Source organism: Anolis carolinensis, chromosome 2 (assembly GCF_035594765.1).
Source record: "Anolis carolinensis isolate JA03-04 chromosome 2, rAnoCar3.1.pri, whole genome shotgun sequence".
Taxonomy (NCBI): domain Eukaryota; kingdom Metazoa; phylum Chordata; class Lepidosauria; order Squamata; family Dactyloidae; genus Anolis; species Anolis carolinensis.
The window spans coordinates 188565084-188590269 of NC_085842.1; the positions used below are offsets into that span (position 1 = coordinate 188565084).

The 25186-nt window shown below is 42.9% G+C and overlaps 1 protein-coding gene across 2 annotated transcripts in view; it reads left to right on the plus strand.

Annotated features, from left to right (window-relative positions):
• Positions 1 to 7003: 7003 nt before the first annotated feature.
• The window catches only part of gsk3b (glycogen synthase kinase 3 beta), a 127511-nt gene continuing 109328 nt past the window's right edge, over positions 7004 to 25186 (plus strand). Inside the window, 1 exon segment of one of the 2 annotated variants that reach the window (NM_001414812.1) lies at positions 7004 to 8108. In NM_001414812.1, the coding sequence (NP_001401741.1) occupies positions 8021 to 8108 (88 nt within the window). In that variant the 5' untranslated portion in view covers positions 7004 to 8020. 2 annotated transcript variants of the gene reach the window in all.

A 25186-nucleotide genomic window follows, 5' to 3' on the forward strand; every position in this document is an offset into this window, starting at 1 on the left:
GAAAACCAAGAAGGCAAGATGGTTGTCTGTTGAGACACTGGAAGTAGCCCAAGAAAGAAGGAAGGCAAAAGGAAACAGCGATAGGGGGAGATATGCCCAATTACATGCACAATTCCAGAGGTTAGCCAGGAGAGACAAGGAACTATTTTTGAACAAGCAATGCATGGAAGTGGAAGAAGACAATAAGATAGGAAGGACAAGAGATCTCTTCCAGAAAATCAGAAACATCGGAGGCAAATTTCAGGCAAAAATGGGCATGACCAAAAACAAAGATGGCAGGGACCTAACAGAAGCTGAAGAGATCAAGAATAGGTGGCGACAATATACAGAAGATCTGTATAGGAAGGATAATAATATAGAGGATAGCTTTGACAGTGTGGTGAGTGAATTAGAACCAGACATCCTGAGGAGTGAGGTTGAATGGGCCTTAAGAAGCATTGCTAACAACAAGGTAGCAGGAGACGACAGCATCCCAGCTGAGCTGTTTAGAATCTTGGAAGGTGATGCTGTCAAGGTGATGTATGCCATATGCCAGCAAATATGGAAAACACAAGATTGACCATCAGATTGAAAAATCAATTTATATCCCCATATCGAAAGAGGGAAACGCTAAAGAATGCTCAAACTTCCGTACAGTGGCACTTATTTCCCATGCCAGTAAGGTAATGCTCAAGATCCTACAAGGCAGACTTCAGCAATACATAGAGTGAGAGTTGCCAGATGTCCAAGCTAGAAAAGGCAGAGGAACGAGAGACCAAATTGCCAATATCCGCTGGATAATGGAGGAAGCCAGGGAGTTTCAGAAAAACATCTACTTCTGCTTTATTGACTATTCTAAAGCCTTCGACTGTGTGGATCATAATAAAATATGGCATGTTTTTGGTGGTATGGTGGACTGTTTGGTGGACAGTCACCATGTCTGTCTCCTGAGAAAACTGTATAAAGACCAAGTAGCCACAGTAAGAACAGATCACGGAACAACAGACTGGTTCAAGATTGGGAAAGGAGTACGGCAGGGCTGCATACTTTCACCCTATCTATTCAACTTGTACACAGAACACATCATGCGACGTGCGGGGCTTGAGGAATCCAAGGCCGGAGTTAAAATTGCTGGAAGAAACATTAACAACCTTAGATATGCTGATGATACCACTCTGATGGCTGAAAGTGAGGAGGAGCTGAGGAGCCTCATCACCAAGGTGAAAGAAGAAAGTGCAAAAGCTGGGTTGCAGTTAAACGTCAAGAAAACCAAGATCATGGCAACTATTGATAACTGGCAAATAGGAGAAAATGTGGAGGCAGTGACAGACTTTATATTTCTAGGCGCGAAGATCACTGCAGATGCAGACTGTAGCCAGGAAATCAGAAGACGTTTACTTCTTGGGAGGAGAGCAGTGGCCAACCTTGACAAAATAGTGAAGAGCAGAGACATCACACTGGCAACGAAGGTCCGCATAGTCAAAGCAATGGTATTCCCCATAGTAGCCTATGGATGCGAGAGCTGGACCATAAGGAAGGCTGAGTGAAGGAAGATAGACGCTTTTGAACTCTGGTGCTGGAGGAAAATCCTGAGAGTGCCTTGGACTGCAAGAAGATCCAACCAGTCCATCCTCCAGGAAATAATGCCCAGCTGCTCACTGGAGGGAAGGATATTAGAGGCAAAGCTGAAGTATTTTGGCAACATCCAAAGATAGGAAAGCTTGGAAAAGATCACGATGCTGGGGAAAATGGAAGGAAAAAGGAAGAGAGGCCGACCAAGGGCAAGATGGATGGACGATATCCTTGAAGTGACTGGCTTGACCTTGAAGGAACTGGGGGCGGTGACGGGCGACAGGGAGCTCTGGCGCAGACTGGTCCATGAGGTCACGAAGAGTCGGAGACGACTAAACGACTGAGCAGCAGCAACAGCCAGCAATATTTCCCATTTTTCTTCTGTTATGGAATTGGTTGAGTTTTTAGCAGTTCTTTCTTTGTTAAATCCTACCTGTGGTGGATGCCTTTTCTCTTTAGCACTGCCAGGCCCGTATTTTCTTGAGCTTATGATGGATGGAAACTTCTTAGAAATTGTGACACCAAGGCATAGTCATGAGCAATTCAAATAAGAAAATTGGTTGCATATAAAACAACTGAGATGACTGCTTAATCAGGATTCAAGGTAATCTTGAGACTGCAAGATGGGGGTCAAAACAAACAAGACAAATCAACCATTGCTCAAATATGATGGCTGACACCTGGATTGGCAGCATTGTGTGGTTTGTGGTTTTAGTAGATCTTCTAAGAATAAGTGAACAATATGATGTGGTGGCAAAATAACGTAATACAACCTAACACAATGCAGCAGAATGTTAATGATTAAGAGAAGTAATAGGACAATTCTATTCTGCTTTGAATTGAGCTTAAATGAATTTGCTTGTTTATTGTTTCCAGTTGTGGGCACCTTCATTTAAGAAAAGGTGCAACATGATCAAAGAATGATGAATTAAGATATATATATATATTCCGTGTCAGGAGCAACCTGAGTCGCTTCTGGTGTGAGAGAATTGGCCGTCTGCAAGGACGTTGCCCAGGGGACGCCCGGATGGTTTGATGTTTTTTACCATCCTTGTGGGAGGCTTCTCTCATGTCCCCACATGGAGCTGGAGCTGATAGAGGGAGCTCATCCACGCTCTCCCTGGGTGGGATTTAAACCTGGCAGCCTTCAGGTCAGCAACCCAACCTTCTGGTTACAAGGCTTTAATCCTCAATGCCACCGGAGGCTCCATGAATTAAGATGACAAAAGGGTATGGAAACTACTTAACCTAAAGAAGACCAAGAAGTGATATTTTTCAAAGATGTAAGTCTTGCATAAAAAGGAGGAAACTAAAAAAGAAAATGTGGTGGCATCTTTAACACTAACTGGTATTTTTGAATGAGCTTTTGTGGCTGTAAATCAACTTTGTTGGATGCACTACAGAGTAGTAATAAATGCTCAGGTATAAAATGTTTATACAGTTGCTGGTGTGGGGAAGACTATATAATAGGATCTTGAAATATGCCAATCATGATCCCTGCCCTAAATTGTCAAATAGCTGGGTGAAATAATACAGGTTTTCAAATTTTATATTTGTCAGTTAGTGTTGTGTGAATGCAGTAACTTATCAAAAATTAGTTTTCCTAGGTTCAAAATTCTTGAGAAGATTCCTTTTGTCGTGTGTGCAGTTATGAGGACCCTTGAAACAATGTAGTGTTTAACAAAACCATTGCCTTTGTTCAAACCTCTGGTAATGAATTGGAATTTGTGAATATATATAAATCAATTCAGCAGTTTCTTTCTAGTCTTTCTTTATCGTTTTCTTGTTCAAGGACCACAACCTGCAAATTCCTTACATTGTATCTAGGAAGGTGGAAATGTCCTGCAATTGGTTTCTGGTACAGTATTACTGTTTTTAGTGGCAGATTTGTAACCATTAATCTTCTAGAGTAGATACTGTTCCATTTGTCCAATGTAAAGTATAGAAAAGCATTGGTGGCAATAAGATGCCGTGTATCACACTGGAGGAAGAGCAAGTAAATGTACCTCTAAAGTAATGTCACAAGTGATATTAATGGCCTCGGTAGTATTGCTCCTAGACTAGATTTGGGTTTGTGGCAGCGTTTTGTGCCTGTATTACCATCCACATTATATATCTTGTTGTTTGTTAAAATTTGGTGACTCGCTGTAGGCTAATAAAGGCCTGCCTTCTAGAACCTGTGAGAGGACTATGACTATGGGATCTCCATGGACAAACATCCCACAGCAGGATGGACTACAAGCCATTAATAAGACCAGCCTGACTGAGGCTACAGCAGACCTAACAAGCAAACTGTTTAGCTTTGTACTTACCTATAACTTCACATTTGGGAATAGTATGGCTGATCTGCTAGGAAGTATAATTGCTAAGAAGTACAAGCCTGTGCAGATCTGAGACAACATAATTTTTTCCTGAGTTTCATTGATGTTTCTGATTGTCAAAAAAAACTCTTCTCCTTTTTGTTGTGCAGTCACCTTTCTCTCTGCAAGTCCTTGCAAAAATGTTCAGAACCACCAAAACTTATCTTTGGCCCCTTTGACACTGCCTTATACCATTCAGATTATCGGCTTTGAACTGGATTTTATGTCAGTGTAGACTCATATAATTCAGTTCAAAGCAGATGTGGATTATCTGCTTTGATAATCTCAATTATATGGAAGTGTAAAAGGGGCCTTAGGCCCCAGGGCTCCATCACTAATCCAGTTTATAGGGCACAATTCCAGGAAGTTCTGCTGAGCCAAGTGTCCCTGCCTACTTCTGAACTCTGATCTCTGTGATCTAACCAAACTAAAGTTTGGGCTAGATCTTTCATATATGTTCTATGTTTCACCTGCTCCTACAGATGAACAGCATCAGCTTAGTCCTGGGGTTGAACTTCCCAACTGTGGACTCTTCCACACAGCCATATAACCCAGAATATCAAGACAGATAATCCACTGGATTATCAGAGTCCACACTGCCATATACTCTAGTTCAATGTGGATTTTATACAGCTGTGTGGAAGGGGCCTGGGTTACAGGAAAGTGTAAGGACTATACAGCTACCTTTGATGAAGATTTGGTAGCTTCCCTGAAGAAGACCCTGTGGACTTCTGGTTAGAGAAGCGAGCGTCAAACCCATTTTCACCGAGGACCACATCAGACTTATGGTTGCATATTGGCAATTTGTCTAACTCACAATTATCAAACGCAAGACCCATGGGCCAAATCCTTTCTGCCACATCATTTTGTGTGGCCCACAAGACTTTAAATGGCAGGGCAACGTATTGTGTTTCCCCCAAAATAAGACACTGTCTTATATTTATTTTTCCTCAAGAAGACACACTATGGTTTATTTTCAGGGGTGTCATTTTTATTAAGTATGGTACAATAATCTACATTTATTCAAATATAGTTAAGTCATCTTCTTCTGGAACATCATCATAACTCTCCAAGCCTGGAATTCCATCCCGAATTTCTTGCGACTCCATTTCCTTCAGAACTATTGTCCCCAATTTTTCATGACAAGTAATAGAGTTCTCATTAAATCCATGTAACCTGCTCAGAGTGCATTGGCAATGCCACTATCAGTGATTTTATCCCTTTGTTTGATGGGGCTGCCTGCACCTTTCCGGTCACCTCTGAAATAGCAGCTGTCATGATGAGACAGATCAGAAGGGCTGCACAGGCACACCTATCAGTGTCTTATTTTCAGGGCTTGACTTATATTGCGCAAATGCTTAGAAATCCTGCTACGGCTTATTTTATGGATGTGTCTTATTTTTGGGGAAACGGGGTAGTTACATACATATAGGGCCCTTCCATACAGTCATATAACCCAGAATATCAAGGCAGAAAAGCTCACAATATCTGCTTTGAACTGGGTTATCTGAGTCCACACTGCTATATAACCCAGTTCAAAGCAGAAAATGTGGGATTTTATTCAGCTGTGTGGAAGGGGCCTGAGTCTTACAACAAACAGCCCTTTGAAGGTAACCATAAGTCTGATATGGCCCTCTGTGAAAATGGGTTTCTCCATTCAGCTGAAGTTTCAAACACACTGCTTTTTCCCCCTAATGTTGTTATATTTAAGAACCACCATCATCATAGGTGATCCTTCATGGCGGAGTCTTCCAGAAGTAGAGTCCTGGTTCCCCAAGTGACTGGGGAAATCTATTCTGGATCTACATCGTCTTTCACAATGACATAGCTTTCTAGGTGGAAGGCGGACACAAGGGTTTGCTTATAGAATCAAAGAGTTGGAAGAGCCCTTGTGGGTCACCCAGTACAACCCCATTCTGCCAGGAAGCAGGAAAACTGCATTCAAAGTATCCCTGACAGATGGCCATCCAGCCTCTGCTTGAAAGCCTCCAAAGAAGGAGCCTCCACCAGTCTGGGGCAAAGAGTTTCACTGCTGAACAGCTCTCACAGTGAGGAAGTTCTTCCTAATGTTCAAGTGGAATCTCCTTTCCTGAAGTTTGAAGGCGTTGTTCCACGTCCTCCTCTGCAGGGCAGCAGAAAAAAAGGTTGCTCCCTCCTCCCTATGACTTCCCCTCACATATTTTATACATGGCCCTCATCATGTCTTCTATCAGTACTTGATGCGCCTTCCTCTCCACACGTTTCTTTCTCTATTCGTGCTTCCTCGAAATCCACAGCACTGTTGTTCAGAACCAGTACATCTCTGTCCTCAGCATTCAATGGCTACCTGGCCCAGCAGGGGCCTTCCTTGTCGCTCGTGGGCAGGGTGGGGCGGGGCCGGCCTTTGCCAGGAGCCAAGGCCTAAGTCCAACGGTCAGTCCCCATTTCAGTCCAGCCAGAGAACCAAGGGCAACCCGAAGGGCCGGCTTTTGCGCCACTTCGAGTGGGGCTGAGGACTGGATTCAGGCCAGAAGACGGGGCCACCTGACCCAATGGGCCCATCGCCTTAAGAGCGGCCCAGAAATAACAATAAGCCACGGGCAACGCATCCTCGCAGGCGCGCCACCCGCGGGGGGAAGGGGCGGGTTAATGACACCTGCGCCTCCGAGGCGGGCTCCACTCCACCACGCCGCTGAGCATTGGCAACGAGGAGCCAATCACAAGTCGCGCTTCCCTTCCTCTTCACCCGCTCTCCCCGCCTCAAGCTGACGCCTTCTTTTCCCTTCTCTGCTGAGGTTGCCTGACTACATGGAGCGGAGGGCTGCTCCTGGGTGGAAGCCCCGCCTCTTTTGCCTCAGCTCTTCTTCGGCCCCGTCCTTCCATCGTGGGAAACGTTGCCCCATTGTTCCCTCCTAGAGACAGTTTAGGAACAGAGGCTTCTCATTGGATGCCGGAAGGGAAGGGGTGGACAGTTCGGGATTTCCCCCCCCCCTTCGTCGCAGGTCGCTTATGATTGGCTGAGAACTGGCCTTGATGCCGAGGGGGGGGGACGCGGAGGGCGGGCCCTGCGCAGGAGCCTTTCTGATTGGGCCCCCGATCGCACTCGGGTTCGGCCAGGCTCGGGTGTTCGGCTTGGCGTTGACGGAGGGTGCTCAGCGAGGTTGCGTAAGCCTTGGCTCGCCCCCTTTGAAAGAGTGAGAGAGAGAGAGAGAGGGCCGCAGCGCTCCCTGAAGGCCTGGCGGAAGGGCGCTCCGTCCCAGGGCTCCTCGTGCGGCTGCGCCACCCTGCTCCTCCTTTTCGCGAGCGCGCAGAGGACCGCAACGGCCCCTCCGCCGGCACCACCACCACCACGCCGCAGCGGACAAAGGAACTCGGGCAGAGAGGCGGGGCCGCGCGCGGGCGGGAGGAGCCCCTGACACCGCCCCCAGGAGGAGGGGGAAGAGGAGGAGACTCGCGCCCCGCCGCCATGGCCGGCCCCGCCGCTCTCGTTGTCCTCCAGCCGCACTGCAGCGCCCTCCGCCTCAGCCGCCCCTCCTCGCCCGCCGCGGGGGCGCCATGAGCCGCAACAGCAGGAAGAAAGAGAGCCAGGCCTGAGGAGGGAGGAGCCGCTCACCAGGCCACCGCCCCGCGCCCTTTCGCCTCCCCAACCGCTTCCTGCTTTCGCTCTCTCACTGGGGCGCCTTCCTTCCTCTCTCCCTCCTCCTTTCCTCCCACCACAGCGCTCCCTCCCCCTCTTTCATCCAGTGCTCTTCCGCCGGGAGAAATAGTCCCTGCCTCCACGCTGAGGGAAGGAAAGGGAAGGGGGAAAGAAGGGCCCGCTCTCGCTCTCTGTCACCGCCTATTCCTCCTCCTGTGACTGGCTGCCAGAGAAGGCCTTCTCGACGCGAGAGGATGGCGGGCCCCTGGTGAGGCCAGGCCTTCCCGAGCGAGCGAGGCGCGCCCCCATCCTTCCCCCTTCCCTTTCTTCCCTTGAGCGACCCACGATCGAGAGCGGGCGAAGACCGGGGGAAGGGCGGGCCACGGTTCTGCATGCCCTGCCCGCCTTCCTCGCTCGCCACCTGAGGGCCCGGCGCGGAGAGGAGGAGGGCAAGGAGCAGGAGACCCAGAGAGGAGGGAAGGCAGCAGCCACCATGTCGGGCCGGCCCAGGACCACCTCCTTCGCCGAGAGCTGCAAGCCGGTGCAGCAGCCCTCCGCCTTCGGCAGCATGAAAGTCAGCCGTGAGTACAGGCCTCTCCGCTGGCCTTCTGCTTTGCCCTGGAGGGGAGGCCGGGCTTCCTTCCCTTTTCCTCTCTCTCTCTCTCTCCCCTCCCTCCCTCTCTTCCCAGCCCCCCTCCCTCTAAGGCCTTCCGCTCCTTTATTCACAACCAACCCCTTGAGGACGTGGCCGTCAGATGCCTGCCTTTGCCTCTCTGGCCTGCCATTTCTCTCCCTCCCTCCCTTCTACTCCCCCCCCCCATCCGTTCAGGGCCCCATTTCAGAAGCAGTGAGTCAGGGAAATCTTCGCAACTTGTGTTAATGGAAGGGTGGACTCCTCAGCCTGATGGAATCAATTGCCTTTCTTAGGCGCGGCCTGTGGGCTTATTTCATTCCAGGCGGCAGAGCTACCTGCCTACCGAGAGGTGGAAAATTACTGACTTAGTTATGCATGCCGTTGAGGAGGTTTTAATGGGATATCTATCCCATTATGCATACATTGCAAGGTGGGCGGTAAAGAGAAAGTGATGTATTATCATTTATTATAATTATTTTATACCTGTTTAATTCTGTCGGCCTAAGAAAGTCCATACATGAAATAGCGACAATAATTCGTACCCAAAGTGTGGTCGGTTGTACAAATCTTTACATTTTGTACAAATCTTTACATCTTTAAATCTTCGGTGAGACCACCACAAAGGTATTTACTTAAAATCTTCTCTGATGTAGTCACAGCCCAGTATGGGTTTCTGTTAAGGATTATTGCTGCCTGTTGGAAACGTGGCAGCATTTCAGCCCATTCATTTCTCAGATATGTTCAGCTATGTTAAAGATTTGATCGGACTGGATGGTAAGAAGCCTTCAGAATGTGTCATCCTCCAAGCTAAGCATTACCTGTCACCCAGGTGTCTGTCTCCTCCCCATTTCTTGGAAGTACCAAGTGTCTCTGCCACAAATTCAGTATTAAGGGTTAAGGTGCTATGGTGTAATGGCCAGATATGTGTTGGCTTCAATTTGCCTGTTGACTTATGGTGACAACGTGAATTTCAAAGGATTTTCCTAGAGAAGGAATAATAATAATAATAATTTATATCCTGCTTTCTTCTCTTCAATTATTCACAAAACTAAAAACAGTACCAATTACCTGCTGAGATTTGGTGGTAACATGCATTTCAAAGGATTTTCTTAGAGAAGGAATAACAATAATAATGTATATCCTGCTTTCTTCTCTTAAATTATTCGCAAAACTAAAAACAGTACCAATTACCATTACCATACATATAAGAACTCAAACAAAAATAAACTTATTTAAAATAAATAGCCAAAACCATTAAAACATATTAAATACATAACATTTCTCCCCCAGATTCCATCTTAAAAATACTATTTTTGAAAGCCTTCCTGAATGGGAATGTTGTAGCCTGCCACTGGAAGAATAGTAGGGAGGGCAGGGAATTCCAGAGTCAAGGGCTGCCACCAAAAAGTCTTTGTCTTTCTTTCAATAATGATGGGACTGAGAGAAGGGCCTCCCCTGAGGATATCAGGGCTGGACAGGTTCATATATACTCTCTGCCAAATGCCCTGGACCTGATCTATACTCATTGGTAGTCTGTTGTCCAGGTATTAACCAGGGCTGACCCAGCTTAGGTTCCAATATCAAACGGGAGGAGTTGGTTCTTTTAGGTATGGATGAGCTGTGGACCAATTCTGATTTTTTATTGCATTCAAGATTGCGAAATTGCAACATTTACTGAGAAAAGAATGTAACACAGTTTGGAAATTACATTTTATTCAAAAAAGCACAGAAACATTGAACTTATTTATTTATGAGAAATTGTAGTCCAATTTAACATCAATTTAACAACACAGCATATAGATTTATACATTTTCATTTATTTCATTGTATTTTGTCCTGCCTTTCCATTAAAAATATTGCTTAAGGCGGCTAATATCCTTAAAAATTAAAAACTAATTAGAGAATAGAAACCATTGAACTAATCACAGTAACTGAAATTATTACAATCAATAGCAAACAATTTTACAAGGTGAAGTATTCATTTCAATGACCTTTGATTGGTTAATTATTTTCTGTTGAAAATTAAAGTTGACCGTAGTAGTTAAAATTAAATGCATATTAAGATCTATCGTCAGCCAGAACTTTGATGTCGCTTCTTATAGTAGTGCCTTTATAGTGTTTGTTCTATTGACAATTTAGAACTATTTTACATACAAAAGTGTAATCTCATAGTCTCTGCTTAGAAGTACACCTTGCTGAATTCTGTTGTAACTCCTTTAGGTGTGATTTCAGTGTAAATCACAAACTGTCTTTAAAGAAAGTCTTTGTTCTTGAGGTATGAAAAGCACTAGTTGGATAAAGCTACACATCATAAGGCCAGGATATGGTTCCAGTTTTCTTCTAACTTTAAAGTTATTTTTCTTGATTCTATATGTACTCTTGTCTAGATAAACTTAAGAACATGAATTAATATGAACAATATAATATTGCAGGCAAATTCTAAATGTGTTTGCACTGAACAGTCTTGTGGATCAGGTTGTAGTTGCGATTAAATCAATGGCTTGTAGATTAGTACGTAATATTTGCACCAAATGCCAAGAGGGCTATCTTGATTAAGGTGAATTTGAGATACTCTGTCCTCTGATATCTGCATTTAAATATTGGTGGAGAAGCTTTCCACTTGCTCAGTGGCCATTTGCCAGGCTGATTGAAGCATGGAATGAAATGACCTTTCTCTTTTAATTCTTGTTTTAAATGCAGGGACTTGTTAACTTCTAGTATGGCCATGACATTTTCTGTGCCACATTTCCTTGGTCTAAATTTCCAATAGTGATTACTTACTCATTTTTTACCACTTTATGTTTTTTCCCTTTTTATTCAGATTTATACTGAAGATAATGGTCTGAATACCTTCTAGCCCTATTCGGGTTATAATCAGTTGGATTTAGAGCAGTGGTTCTCAACCTGTGGGTCCTCAGATGTTTTGGCCTTCAACTCCCAGAAATGCTAACAGCTGGTAAACTGACAGGCATTTCTGGGAATTGTAGGCCAAAACACCTGGGGACTTACAGGTTGAGAACCACTGATTTAGAGCATTATATTGCCATGCAGCAGTAACTCAATAGGCGTATCCTGTTTGGAATTAGCATCTGGTATTTAGATCACTGTTTTAACATTTGTGACAAACTCAGTAAGATACATAGTTTTTGTACTCTTGATTTGTACTAGTATACCTATGGGTACATCTACACTGTAAAATTAATGCAGCTTGACACCACTTTAACTGCCATGGCTCAGCTATGAAATCATGGGAGCTGTAGTTTGGAAAAGAATGGCCCAAAACCTTGCAAAACTACAACTGCCATGATTCCATAGCCCTGATGTGGTGGTTGAATAGTTACAGTGGTGCCAGGCTGCATTAGTTTTACAGTATAGATGCACCCTGTGCCTACAACATTATCAAGCCTCTTCCACATTGACAGAAAAGTTGGATTGAATAACCCCTGAGATATTTTATGACTCCATATGAATTCTCAAGTATATAACTGTCCCATTGCCACAAGATATTTTATGAATATTGAGTGGAAGATATTTTAATGTACTTCACCACCCAAAGCCAGAAAACATTTCACTTTTATCGTTTGTAGACCTGAAACATTAGTTTTAGAACCTTATTTCCAATTGAAATCAAGAAAAACTTCATTGTAAATTTCTTAGTTTGGGAAACACACAAACATCTAAAGGGAAACAGGAGTTTTTTTTAATTTGCAAAATAATCTAGTGCTAATGGCATCTTGAGATCATTTTTATTCCAGTAACAAAATAATCCCTGTTGAGGGCACTAACCCAAAGGGTCACACTTAGTGGCTCTCATTTTGCAGACAACCAAAGATTGTCACTTAAACACTGCTGTCATTTTTACACAATGACAAAAATGTGTTTTCTGCTTTGCAATCCTACATTTTCTGTCAAAGGATGCTGACCTACATTCAATTTTTGGCTAGTTACTTTTTGCTAGTCTCAAACCGATAAAAATGTTACCGTGTTTTCTACTAGGTAGGACTATGTTCCAACTGCAGTCTTCAGAAGGGAAAATATGATGCGTTTGTTAGGAGAATTTTTGTCCTAGCGGTTTTGAATTGCAAGCAAGGACACTTAACATGGCCGCTGCCTGATCTTGGGGACATAGTCCTAAATCTTAATGTTAGCCCTGGTTTGACTACGCCCATTAAACCACCTAGATTTACCTATTCGTTGACTAATCGTCTAACCATTAATGCAATTTATCTTCTTTAGCTAGTGCTAACCAACACGATTCCAGTCATTGTTTGCAAGTCTGCTGGTGACTATGGCCCCATCGACGCTGACCATTTAATGCAGTTTGAAGCTTGCTTCATATAGTGGCAGCCAGACAACAAAGTCCCAGAATAGAGCATAAAATAAAGACCTTAATGTGCACCAGTGCTTTGTGGTTTGTGTAATCACCATCCAGCCACAAGCTGGTTCCAGGATTTCCTATGGAGTGAAGCTACTTTCTTCAATACCTATTTGAAACTGCATTGAATAGTCAGTGTAGATGGGGCCATGGTTTGGACATACTTTCTTTCTGCTTTAATTCAGTATATATTCTGCAACAAAAAGTGACTTTGATAGGCCTAAAATGTCTTGTTCATCGCTTAGGATTTGCAGTTCTTTATGCTCTGGGAAACAGTAGAGTTTCTTTGTTCATCTGATTTCACCATTAGTACTGTACTTTCAATCAGCTCACTCAGATTTGTAGTTCACTTTTTAGTTGGTGAAGGATGGCACACATTTTTGCTTGACTCTCTTCTATCTGGTCTGGGATTTATGTAAACCCCTAAAGATGTAAAATGTCAGAAAAAGCAGTGGAATTAAATATTCGGCATATGAAAAAAACATTAATCAAATTCCAGATAAAAACAAATCAGAAGTTCAAGTTTAGTGCTGACTAAGAATCTAATTATATACATTGCTTGAGATTCACTTGTAAGTTCATGTCCTGAAAAAGCCAAGTCAGGTGCAAACATTGAAATTACCTGTAGTACTAAAAGAAAAGGTAATTCCAGTTCCTTTTATAAACAAATGTGCCAAAGAAGCCTTTAGAAAGTAATGATAAAGGAACCCAAAGTTTGTTTTTAAAGTGAAATATGAATTTGATTTGGCACCTGTAACAAAAATGCTTTTCATTAACATGGGAGCATCAGTAGTCAACATGCTTAAGGCATTGGAAAACTGACAAAATTTGAGAAATATTAAGTACATAAGATCACATTTATCCAAGAAAATATGGATTCTCACAGAAAAAACCACATTCAATCTTTTGGATTTAATTCATAATTGCATGGTATTTAGGGTATAGCATTATACTATAGCAATGTAATTTCCATATTTATCCAGTTGAAGCTGAGATTTAATATATTTTACAATTCATATTGAAAAACAAATCCTTTACACAGTATTGTGATTATGATTGTTAACCAGTTTTCATTGTGCATGTGAGTATGTACTTCAAGTTGCATATTGACTTATGGGTGACCCTATGAATTTTATAGGGGTTCTCTTAGGCAAGAAATACTCAGAGGTGGCTTCACAAGTTCCTTCCTCTGAAATATGCCCTAGAGCAGATCTGAACAACTTGACAGTAGCAGCGGGACAGAATTAAATGCTCTAAATCTCCTGGGGCCACAGATAGGTTTTTAGCACTTTACTTTCCTTCCCTCCCCTCCAAGGGAAAGAAGTAGTGCCTCAGCTCTTGCCTCCACTGCTCTTCCTTTCTCTTTGCCTCCGGGATGCCTCTGTTGTCTCCTTCTATGGGGGGGGAAAACCACCAACTTTGCGCCATTCATTGTGCAGACCCCACAGCCGCACAAGTGAGGGAACTTAATGGTGAGGAGTTGGTGGAGGAGGAAGAGACGTCAGAGACAACCTAGAGGCAAAGAAAAAGGAAGAGTGTTATAGCCAAGTTTCTCCCTCAAAAGCAAACAGTGCAGAGTTAGTGGTTTTGCCACTGGATAAGAAAGAGACAACAAAAGCAAAGAGAAAAGAAGAGTGGCAGAGACAAAAACGGAGGCCCTTTACCGCCTCATTTTCTCTCTAAAACGGTCCACCGAATGTTAAATTTTAACATAACCTGAAGCTCAAGATGCCAACCTTCCTGAATAAGAGTCATTACCCTTAATATTTCATCCCTGCTCCTCACTTCTCCACACTGAGTCCAACAACATTCTCAGTTCCCAACTGAGACCAGCACTTCCAACAGTCTAACTGGGTCTTTTGGTTGTGCCCCCTTTGTCACAGGTTAGTTTGGTAACTTTTGTGCATACAAAAAGGAAATGTGTAGAGGTAAAACACTTGGAAGGGGGAATGGTGAGTTCAGATTTTTATTCTGTTGTAGCGCTACATGTGGCCACTTTCTCAGAACCTCTGTGGGCCACACTAAAGCCTTGAGAGAGCCACATGTTGTGCAGGCCTGTCCTAGAGCGCCTGGTGCTCCTTGACGCTGCTTAGTTTCTGCAATCAAAGGGGATCGGGTGCCCTTAGGGTATTTGGAGTACAAGTTTTTTGTTCTGTGCTGTACTACTCAATATTTCTTTCTCCTATTAGTAACTGTGCTAAATGACAGAATGAAAACAAGTTTAAATAGGTACAAAACTGTATCAGCAACTCTTAGCATGGAGAAAAGAGGAGACATGATAGCCACACTTAAATATTTGGAGAAAAAAAAGACAAATTGAGGAGTGGTTGCAGTTGTCTTCTGCTGCTCCAATGAGATGGAACAGTAAATTGAAACAACATTAAAAGAATTTCCATCTAAACATTAAGAAGAACCTCCTGATGGTAAGAGCTGTTTGACAGTGGAATACACTGTGACTTTTGTGAAGCTCCCTTCCTGGAGGTTTTTAAACAGAGGCTTGATAGCCATCTTTCAAGAGTATTTTGATTGCATATTCCTGCACAGTAGAATGGGGCTGGACTGGCTGACCCTTGTGATCTCTTCCAAATCTGTGATTCTTTTGGCTTTCTGAATTACACATATGGACCTGAACCTCCTAGATGGAAGTATTCCCCGCCTTCTCTAATGTCTGTACTCTGCCTCCATTTTTCTTAATTCTACTTCATTCCAATTCTCTCTCTTTTAGCTAGCTAGAAACTTTCCTGTGTTTTTGTGGTATACTACAGTCATACTACTGCACATATAACTAAAGAAGTCTTTTCAGAATTTGGAATCCTGGGAAACTGATTGAGATGTACTTCACACGTAGAATTAGAATAATAGAAACTGAGTTGGAAGAAAGCTTCATGTTCCACATATGCACTGTCTACTGTAAAATTCTGAATGACCTTATGGAGCCCACTAAAATTTTAGAACAAGGGTCCTGATTTTCAATTTTTGGATCCTGTTGCATTCCATTCTACTCTTACAACTATGTTATGCTTTTTTTCTTTGTAGTTTCTGTGAATCACAGAAATGGCAAAGCACCTTCAGAACCTTCCAAAATTCTAGACATACATTTTTGGAAGTAACCCCATCCAAACTCCCAGTTAGCATATAACAGTGGTTGCTGCCAAAATCCCAGTTCTATTTTATCCTATGCTGCAGTAGGAATATGATAGGAACCTTGTGTCCTCTCAATCTTTAGACAGCTTCTACGACTCTCCTGTTTTCTGGTACCTGACCACAGTTTGCCTTGTTGCTGCCTCTGGTTATCCAACCCCAGATGGCTGGTTCTTTTGTTATGTCCACGATCTAGATTACTTACTGTCTTATGGCTTCATTATGTCCTCCATCACATTTTTTTAAAAAAATGTTTGGAATGTGAAGGTAAAATCCCTGATACTGGCGGCCAGAATGAGCACCTACTTTGTCTAGGTGAGGCTTATGTGTTCTATTCATCTTCTCATTGCTTGGAGAAATTGGGAGGCACTCCTAAGAGCCCTCTGTGAAAATATTTTGGCACCAACTTTACCAGCGAAGCTAACTAAATTAGTGAGATCATCCAAGATCCCGGTCCTAAAACATTCACTACCACTGAAGACGATTTCAACACCACTGGCCTCTTTGATTCACTCAGTTCAGCCTAAATCAATACCAGCATTTTTGGTAGTGACTGCCTCTTCTGCACCACCACAACTCTCATGATCAGCTTTGGTCCCTCTATCCACTTCGCTGGTCCAAGTTGCAATAAAACCATCACTACATGAATCAGCCCTGCAGAAATCGAAGAAATCTCATCCCCTTGATGAGAACCAGGGAGTCCACCAATACCTGGCCAGTTTTTTTGATTTGGAGATACTCCGGTAAAGAAGAAGCATACAAAGAAGAGAACCAAAAGGTGTTTGAAATCCATCCCATTTTTGCCCATAGATCATTCAGTGATTGCCATCACAGTGGGCTCCTCAGCCATCACTTGCATCTCAACTGCCGCTTCGTCCCCTCTCAGGTCTCCCTCCTCAATCCTTCTTAGCACTCCAAGGGGGAGATAGTGGACACATGACCACCAACTAACAATGTCAACCCATGATTTAGCTGCCTTCATGGCATAGATCAGACCTGGCTGTTTTGGAATCCTGCCTCCACAGTCTTCCCCACTTTCTTCCAAGATTTCTCTTAGGATCAAGGTCAATGGTCTGAAATGACCTCCAAGGGCTGGAGCGTTGGGCCTAAACTAACAATGAATATCAACAGGAAAAAATTGATGGTACTACATTTAGGCAGAAAAAATGAAATGTTCAAATGTACCACCTGGCTTGACAGCAAAACATGTAGAAATGATCTATGAATCTTCATCTATCTATATCTAGGTAAAGGTAAAGGTTTCCCCTGACGTTAAGTCCAGTCATGTCTGACTCTGGGGGTTGGTGCTCATCTCCATTTCTAAGCCGAAGAGCCAGCGTTGTCCGTAGACACCTCCAAGGTCATGTGGCCAGCATGACTGCATGGAGCACCGTTACCTTCCCGCCGGAGCGGTACCTATTGATCTACTCACATTGCCATGTTTTCAAACTTCTAGGTTGGCAGGAGCTGGAGCTAACAGTGGCCACTCACTCCGCTCCCGGGGTTTCAACCTGGGACCTTTCGGTCTCCAGCTCAGTGCTTTAACGCACTTCGCCACCGGGGCTCCAATATCTTCTATATCTTCTATATCCATAATAAAAGTGAAAACCTGTATGTGTGTATGTGGCATGGGTGCCCGCTCACACAGACAGCCTCCGTCCTCCACAAACAGGCTATAGTTCCCCTTGCTGAAGAGCCAGCAAGTCACTCCCGCCCAGGACATTGCAGGTTACAGCGAGCGCCATGAACATGTAGTCTCAATCCCTGCCAGTGTCCTCCTCAAACACTACAGCCCACCACCCAAGGCATGCTTTCATTTCGGGACCATTTCATCCTAGATTTTGCATTTTCCTCCACCACAGGCAGGCATCCCAGGGTTCTCCATTGGTGTGGAGTTGGCATGATCCTGCCTACTGCCCTTCCCTTTCAAATCTGTCTCCATAACAAACACAGCAGAACTGAGCAGCAACTAAACTTACTGGAGGAGTTTGGGGGATTGACTCCACATGGTGGAAGTTGTAGTTCACCCTGCATCAAGTCAGAGCACTGTGACTCCTACTGGAGAATTCAGAGGAGTTGTATTTCACCTACACCCAGAACGCTATGAACCCAAACAATGATGGGTCTGGGCCAAACTCCCAAATGTCCAGGCCAATTGAGGGGAATTGGCCTGGACATTTGGGAGTAGTAGGCACTGGGATTTATAGTTTATCTGCAATGAATGAGCACTTCGAACCCCACTGATGATGAACCAGGACCAAACTTTGCACACAGAGCCCCCATCACCAACAGAACATATTGGACAAGTTTGAGGAAAAGAGAGTGATAGTTCACCTGCATCCAGAGAAATAGTGACCCCCCACCGACAATGGACCGGGACCAAACTTTGCACAGAGAAGCCTCATGACCAACTGAACATGCTGCAGGGGTTTGTGGGAATGGGTCTTGATTTTGGGAGTTGTAATTCACCTGCATCCAAAGAGCACTGAACCCAGCCAACAACGGATCTGGACCAAACTTGGCACACAGACTCAACATTGCCTGCTGTGGATACTAACAGATGTTTTGGGACAATTGACCCTGGAATCTGGGAGTTTTTAGTAGTTCACCCCCATCCAGAGAGCACTGCAACCAGGCGATGACCAGCCAACAACAGATCTGGACCACACTTAGTACACAGACCCAAAATGGCCAACTTTGAATACCGGCACGGTTTGGGGAGGATTGACCCACCATTGTGGGAATTGTAATTCACCCACTCCAAACTGAGAATACCTAAGATTCAAAAACAAATAATGCATTTTTCAAATAACCCGGGCATTGCCGGGTCCCCAAGCTAGTAGATTATAAATATGTATCAATGTGTGATGCCTCAGACAGAAAAGCCAGTGTACTTCTAGGCAACCTCAGCAGGAGTATAATGCCACATCAAGAAAAGTAATAGTATCACTCTCTTGGTGATGGTGTGACTTCACCTGGAATACTGTGTTCAGTTTTGGGCACTACAACTTAATTGGGACATTGGCAAGCTGGAACATGTCCAAAAGAGAGTAACCAAGATGGCAGAAGGTTTGGAAACAAAGCCCTATGGGAAATGACTTGTGGAACTGAGCATGTGTTATTTGGAGAAGAGACCATTGAGAGAGAGGTGTTTTGATAGCCATATTTAAATATTCAAAGGGTTTGTATAGCTTGTTTTCTAGGCTTGAGCGATCCATGAAAAAATGGATTCTAAACTTGCTTCAAAAGTAGGGGGTGCTAGTGTTTCGTTTCTGATGTCATTTCCGAATTTTGCCCTCAAAAATTTCAAAATTTAACGAAAATTCGTTAATTTCAAAAGTAATTAGTTAATGGCGGAAGCGCATGCGCAGTGGTGAAAAAACAGCACGGGGGGGGGGAGACTTTACAGGATTCTCCCACCCTCATTTTTTGAGCTATCTTCTTCAAACTTGGTACAGTGGTAGAACACATTTAACACTGATAGCTCACCAAAATTCAGAACGTTTCCCTTATCCTCTGATTTTTGGCGAATTTTCATAGCTTTTATAATAAACCATTTTTTAATAATTGCAGAAATCTGTTCCTGGTTTGGAAGTCTTATTTCCTGTTTCATTGGGTTGTCTTTACTTTGAAAGTCATTGTTCTACTTCAGAAACTTTGTTTTTGTGGCTGAAACTTTGTTAAATTGGTGGACTCAGGAACCCATAATGTGCTCCATGTCCCTTGCACAAAGACAAAGTTCAGGCAGTGTCATAGATTTTGCCATGTTTCTATGACAGAACCAATTAGGAAATGACATTTATCACCCAGGAACAGAAATCATAGTACACCATCAAATCATTCCTGACAGATGGCCATCAGCCTCTGAATAAGGAAATCTGTTCCTGGTTTGAAAGTGTTTGGGTTTTCTGGGACTGCAAGTATGTGACTTGCCCAAGATCACTCAGTGGGTTTTCATGGCTGACTGGGGAATGAAGCCACAATGATTGGACAACTATCAAACCACTACACCAGGAGTCCCCAAACTAAGGGCTGTTGGCCAGATGCGGCCCTCCAATGCCATTGACCTGGCCCCTGTCCTAAACTTTACACTTAGGGTTGACTTAAGTCTGAAATGTCTTGAAGACACACAACAACAACAATCCTAATTTTGGACTATTTCACCACAGTCTGGCCCCTCAACAGTCTGAGGGACTGTGAACCCCTGCACTACATTACACCATGGTGTCTCTCTCTTTTTTTTTTATGAATGCTCCCATGAGAAAATGTATGGGTGAACTACAATTTCCAAAAGTCTTGGGTCAACCATCCAAAATACCCCCTAGGATTCACAGCTGGTATGTGCCAAGCTTGGTCCAGATCCATCACTTTTCTTCTTATCCCAGATTATCTGCAGAGTGGACTCATATAATCCGGTTTAAATCAGATAATCTGAAACTAGATCCTGGGATATAGGTTTAAAGCGCCCCAATAGCAAGCAGCCAAGCACTCCAGGACGCCCAGACCTCCCTCCGCTTGTTCTGCAAACCGGATTAAGAGCCCCATAGCAAGGAGCCAAGCACTCCAGGACGCCCAGACCTCCCTCCGCTTGTTCTGCAAAACGGATTAAGAGCCCCAATAGCAAGCAGCCAAGCACTCCAGGACGCTCAGACCTCCCTCCGCTTGTTCTGCAAACTGGTTTAAAGTGCCCCATTGTAAGCAGCCAAGCACGCCAGGACGCCCAGACCTCCCTCCGCTTGTTCTGCAAACCGGATTAAGAGTCCCATAGCAAGCAGCCAAGCACTCCAGGACGCCCAGACCTCCCTCCGCTTGTTCTGCAAACCGGATTAAGAGCCCCAATAGCAAGCAGCCAAGCACTCCAGGATGCCCAGACCTCCCTCCGCTTGTTCTGCAAACTGGATTAAGAGCTCCATAAGCAGTCAAGTAGTCCAGGAGCCCTTTGCAAATGCTTGCCCCCTCCGAAACATTTGACACCATTCGAAAAATTGGCAATCAAGGGTTCGATATTGTGGGATACATACGACAGGATAACCTTCTTCAAAACACGGTTCAAAAGTGACAAAACATACGAATTGGATACGACATCAGAGGGATTCGAATTTTTTGCCCAATCCTATTGTTTTCTTCTCTGGAGACTAGAATACAAAACAGATTCAAGAAAAGTATTTTTACCTAAACTTTAGTGAGAGCTTCCTGACGTTAAGATCAATGTAATAGTGGAATAGAGTACTGTGAAGGGTACTGGACTCTCCCTCTTTGCGACTCTTGTCTGAAACAGGTTAGATAAGTGACTTCTTCAAGTGTTTTAGTTGTATATTTCTGCCTGGCAGGGAGCTGGACTAGATGGTCGTTGTAGAGTCTTCCAACTCTGTGATTCTATCACTACTATCAACTGGTATCCAGTTTACCATTTTTTGCCAAACCAGTGGAGTGTATCATGGTGTTCTGGCTTCAGGAGTTCCTGGATGAAATAGTTCATCTGGATCCATTTCACTCTTATTTTAGGCCCAAATTGGATGGAAATATTGTTTGGTCACCTTTGTGGGGTCAATGTACCTGTTGGTTCCATTGAACTTTTCAGCATTTCTCAGTACTGCTAACCATAATTTCCTGTTGAAATAGGGCTTGATACCACTTTAACTGACCTGGCTCAATGCTGTAGAATCCTGGGAGTTGCAGTTTGATGAAGCACCAACACTCTTGGGCAAAGCAGGCTCAAGACCTTGAAAAATGACAACTCCCATGATTCCATAGTATTGAACCATGTTAGTTAAAGTGGTATCCGACTGCAGTAATTCTGTGGTGTAGGTGCCCCCTTAGAGATACTTTTTTTTACAGTGATTATGTTCTTTTCTGGAAGATTGTGCTTAAAAGGTGGTGCTAGAGGGTTTTTGTTTAACTCCTAGGATGTTGGCCTCTGGAGTTCTGCAGACTTTACCTTGCTTCCATACTGTTAATCATAAACATGGTGTTAACAACCAACTTATTTTTATTTTCCACTGACCTCTAAAGCAGTGATGTCACACTTATGGCCCTCCAGATGTTAGGGCTCCAACTCTCAGAAGTCCTAGCCAGCTTGTCCAACAGCCAGGAATTCTGGAAACTGAAATCCAAAACATCTGGAGGGTCACAAGTTTGACACCATTGCTCTACAGGATGCTCTTTTGGTTTAAATCATTAACTGGCAACAGTGGATTGGATGAAGGCAAACAAATTAAGCTTAGAAAGCGAAGAGATGCTCCTGGACAGTCATGAAGTATTATTTATTTATTTATTTACAGTATTTATATTCCGCCCTTCTCACCCCGAAGGGGACTCAGGGCGGATCACATTATAACACACATAGGGCAAACATTCAATGCCCATAAACACATCAAACAGAGACTGAGAGACACACGCAGAGGCAAGTTAACGTTCTTCTGAGGGGATGTTCGATTCTGGCCACAGGGGGGAGCAGCTGCTTCATCATCCACACTGATGGCACTTCCTCATTCCAGGTCGTAAATTAGTTATTCTTGCCTCCCCACTTTTATTAGTGGTACCTTATCTCCTACTTGATAGATGCAACTATCTTTCGGGTTGCTAGGTCAGCAACGAGCAGGGGCTATTTTTTTATTTTTAATTGACGGGTGCTCACCCCGCCACGGGCTGGCCTCGAACTCATGACCTCATGGTCAGAGTGATTTAAGGCAGCTGCTCAACAGCTGCGCCACAGCCCGGCCCCAAGTAGATGACAAACTTATTACTGTAATAACAAGTATCTGTGATTTACCTTATTACCAGGTTTAAATGTTTTAGTTTGCTTGGGAATTACAGTTAGATTAATTTGTCTTGTTCATATTTTGCAGCTACAGTAGAGTCTCACTTATCCAACATAAACGGGCCGGCAGAACGTTGGATAAGCGAATATGTTGGATAATAAGGAGGGATTAAGGAAAAGCCTATTACACATCAAATTAGGTTATGATTTTATAAATTAAGCACCAAAACATCATGTTTAACAACAAATTTGACAGAAAAAGTAGTTCAATACGCAGTAATGCTATGTAGTAATTACTGAATTTACGAATTTAGCACCAAAATATCACGATATATTGAAAACATTGACTATAAAATGTGTTGGATAATCCAGAACGTTGGATAAGCGAGTGTTGGATAAGTGAGACTCTACTGTATTTATATTCTCCCTTTTTTAGAATTGTATGTTATAACTGCTTTTGGGCTGTTGCTTTCTACACTATCAAAGGAAAGGAAGAGTTTTTTTCTATGTCTGACTAGGGCAAAGGTAGCATAAGTCTGGTCTGAGTTCTGTTATCCATAGAGATGTGGAGGCCTGGCAGAAGGGAGTGGAGAAAAAATAAGGGGGAAGCACTTTTCCTGAAGGCATAAGAGAAGAGAAAATGAATTGTGCCGTTTTGCTATAGAATGTTGACTACAATATTTAAGGCAAGATGTTTATATACCATATTTTATGAAATCTACGGAGCCATTGCATGTAATGCTCAGCCAGTTTTTAAAGCTTCAATTTTGGAAAAAAGAATTTTCTTTGAATATTTTGTAGAATTTTCTCTGCATGCAAAATGTTTTAACCTGGAAGTCATCTTGTTTGCATGATATTTCTTTTACTACCTCTGTGGGCCCATTGGGGAGACAAGGGGAGCTGGAAGCAGCCCTTAGCTTACCCGGCCCAGTAAAGAACCATCTGACTGAGGCTGGGGACAAAATGGTGGGGTCTGGCAAAAGATAAAAGGCAGTGATGCTGTGAGTCTCAGTTTTCACGTAAAATGGCCCCATAAATTTGCAAAAGGTAAGCAATTATTGGGCAGATTTTTTTTAGCGTGGTTGGATAAGTGCAGTATTTCCAGTATTTCTACACCACAAATAAAGCAATCCTTATCTGCGCTCTCCATGATCCTGCCTTTATGGACCTGGTAGAGAAGAAAACAAAATTAAGATGAACCTGCAGATTGCCTCTATAGGAAGCAAATTGAATGGGTACTTTCTTTTTACCTTTACTTTACATCTAGGTGGAAATGTTGCTGGACTCTGTTGAATTCTTTATCTCCTTTCAATTGAGGTTTTGGAAAGAAAATTGAGTTTTGGTATCACAACTTTAAGCTGACACTATGCAGATGACATTTTGATCACTACAGAGTAATCAGAAGAGTCAGCCCCCATCTGTTTACAGCTCTCTGTACAAATTTTCCATGAGCAGAAATGTTTGTCATCACAGAACTGTTTTTGTTAATATTCATGACCTGTTATTACTTTCAGTGTCAGAGAGTGCTGAATTGTCTTCTAAATTTTGCTATGCAAACTCCTGCAATGTTCATAATTAATTCAACATAACTAGGACTATTAATAAGAATATTTATCAAAAGTTTTAAATATTTCTGATAAACATTTATTAGGTTATTAGTTATTTGAAATATAGTGTAGAAGAATTATAGGTGCAGCCTAAATTACTTAATTTAAAAAATCAGTTAAAGCTCTGCAGGTGCTTCTCTTTGTCAAAGCAAATATACCATATGTACTTGTGTATAATTCAATTTTTTTGTCACATTGAACTGGAAAACCTGAGTCGTCTTATATACGACTTGATATTGAAAGCAGATGATGACAATAGCAGCTGTTAGCTCTATGTGGCATGAATGCATTCTGAAAAATGCAGTAGAAGTTTTATGATGCAATCCATGGGGATACTGATGATGAGCATTGTTGTCTACTTTGATTACATGTGTGGCACTTAGCCTATATAAACATGATAGAGTCAGTTAAAGTTTCTTTGCATGAGAGCCTTAATTAAATACAGGCAATGATTTGATTAAATGGTCTGTATGCCACTAATGTTGCAGATTCATTCCATTGTTCTGCACAAAGGTTTAGAAACATTTAAGAATATTTGTAGTTCGCCCTCCATTTGGCTCTCCCCCCTCCCGATGACCAACACTGAGCAGATTGATTGTACCAGGATGAGATTATAGAAGAAGCTAATACAGGCCATGATTTAGTGTGTTTTCTACCGTTTTCCCCTTATAAAATGTTCCAGCCTAAGCTTTGCTCATAATATAATACTGTTTTTTTATATCTAATTTTTATTAAACAAGAAAGATATTATGCAATACATAAAAAGTGGGGAACAATATAAAATATAGGAAAGTAGGAAAGAAGAAAAAAGAAGCAATAATAATAATAATAATAATAATAATAATAATAAAAACTTTATTTATATACCGCCCTATCTCCCGGATGGGACTCAGGGCGGTTTACAGTCATAAAAGCAACACAAACATTACATAACAACATAATACACATTATTAAACAAAGTAAAATAATACAATTATAACAATAAATCACACTTACATGACCAGATCAAGGGGACGGGAACCATAAAGGGAAATCTTATGCAATATATTCAGGCTCAGAAGTCGGCGGTAGTCCAATATAATTACTCAAAAACCTGCCGACACCACCAGGTCTTCAGTTCTTTACGGAAATTGGATAATGTA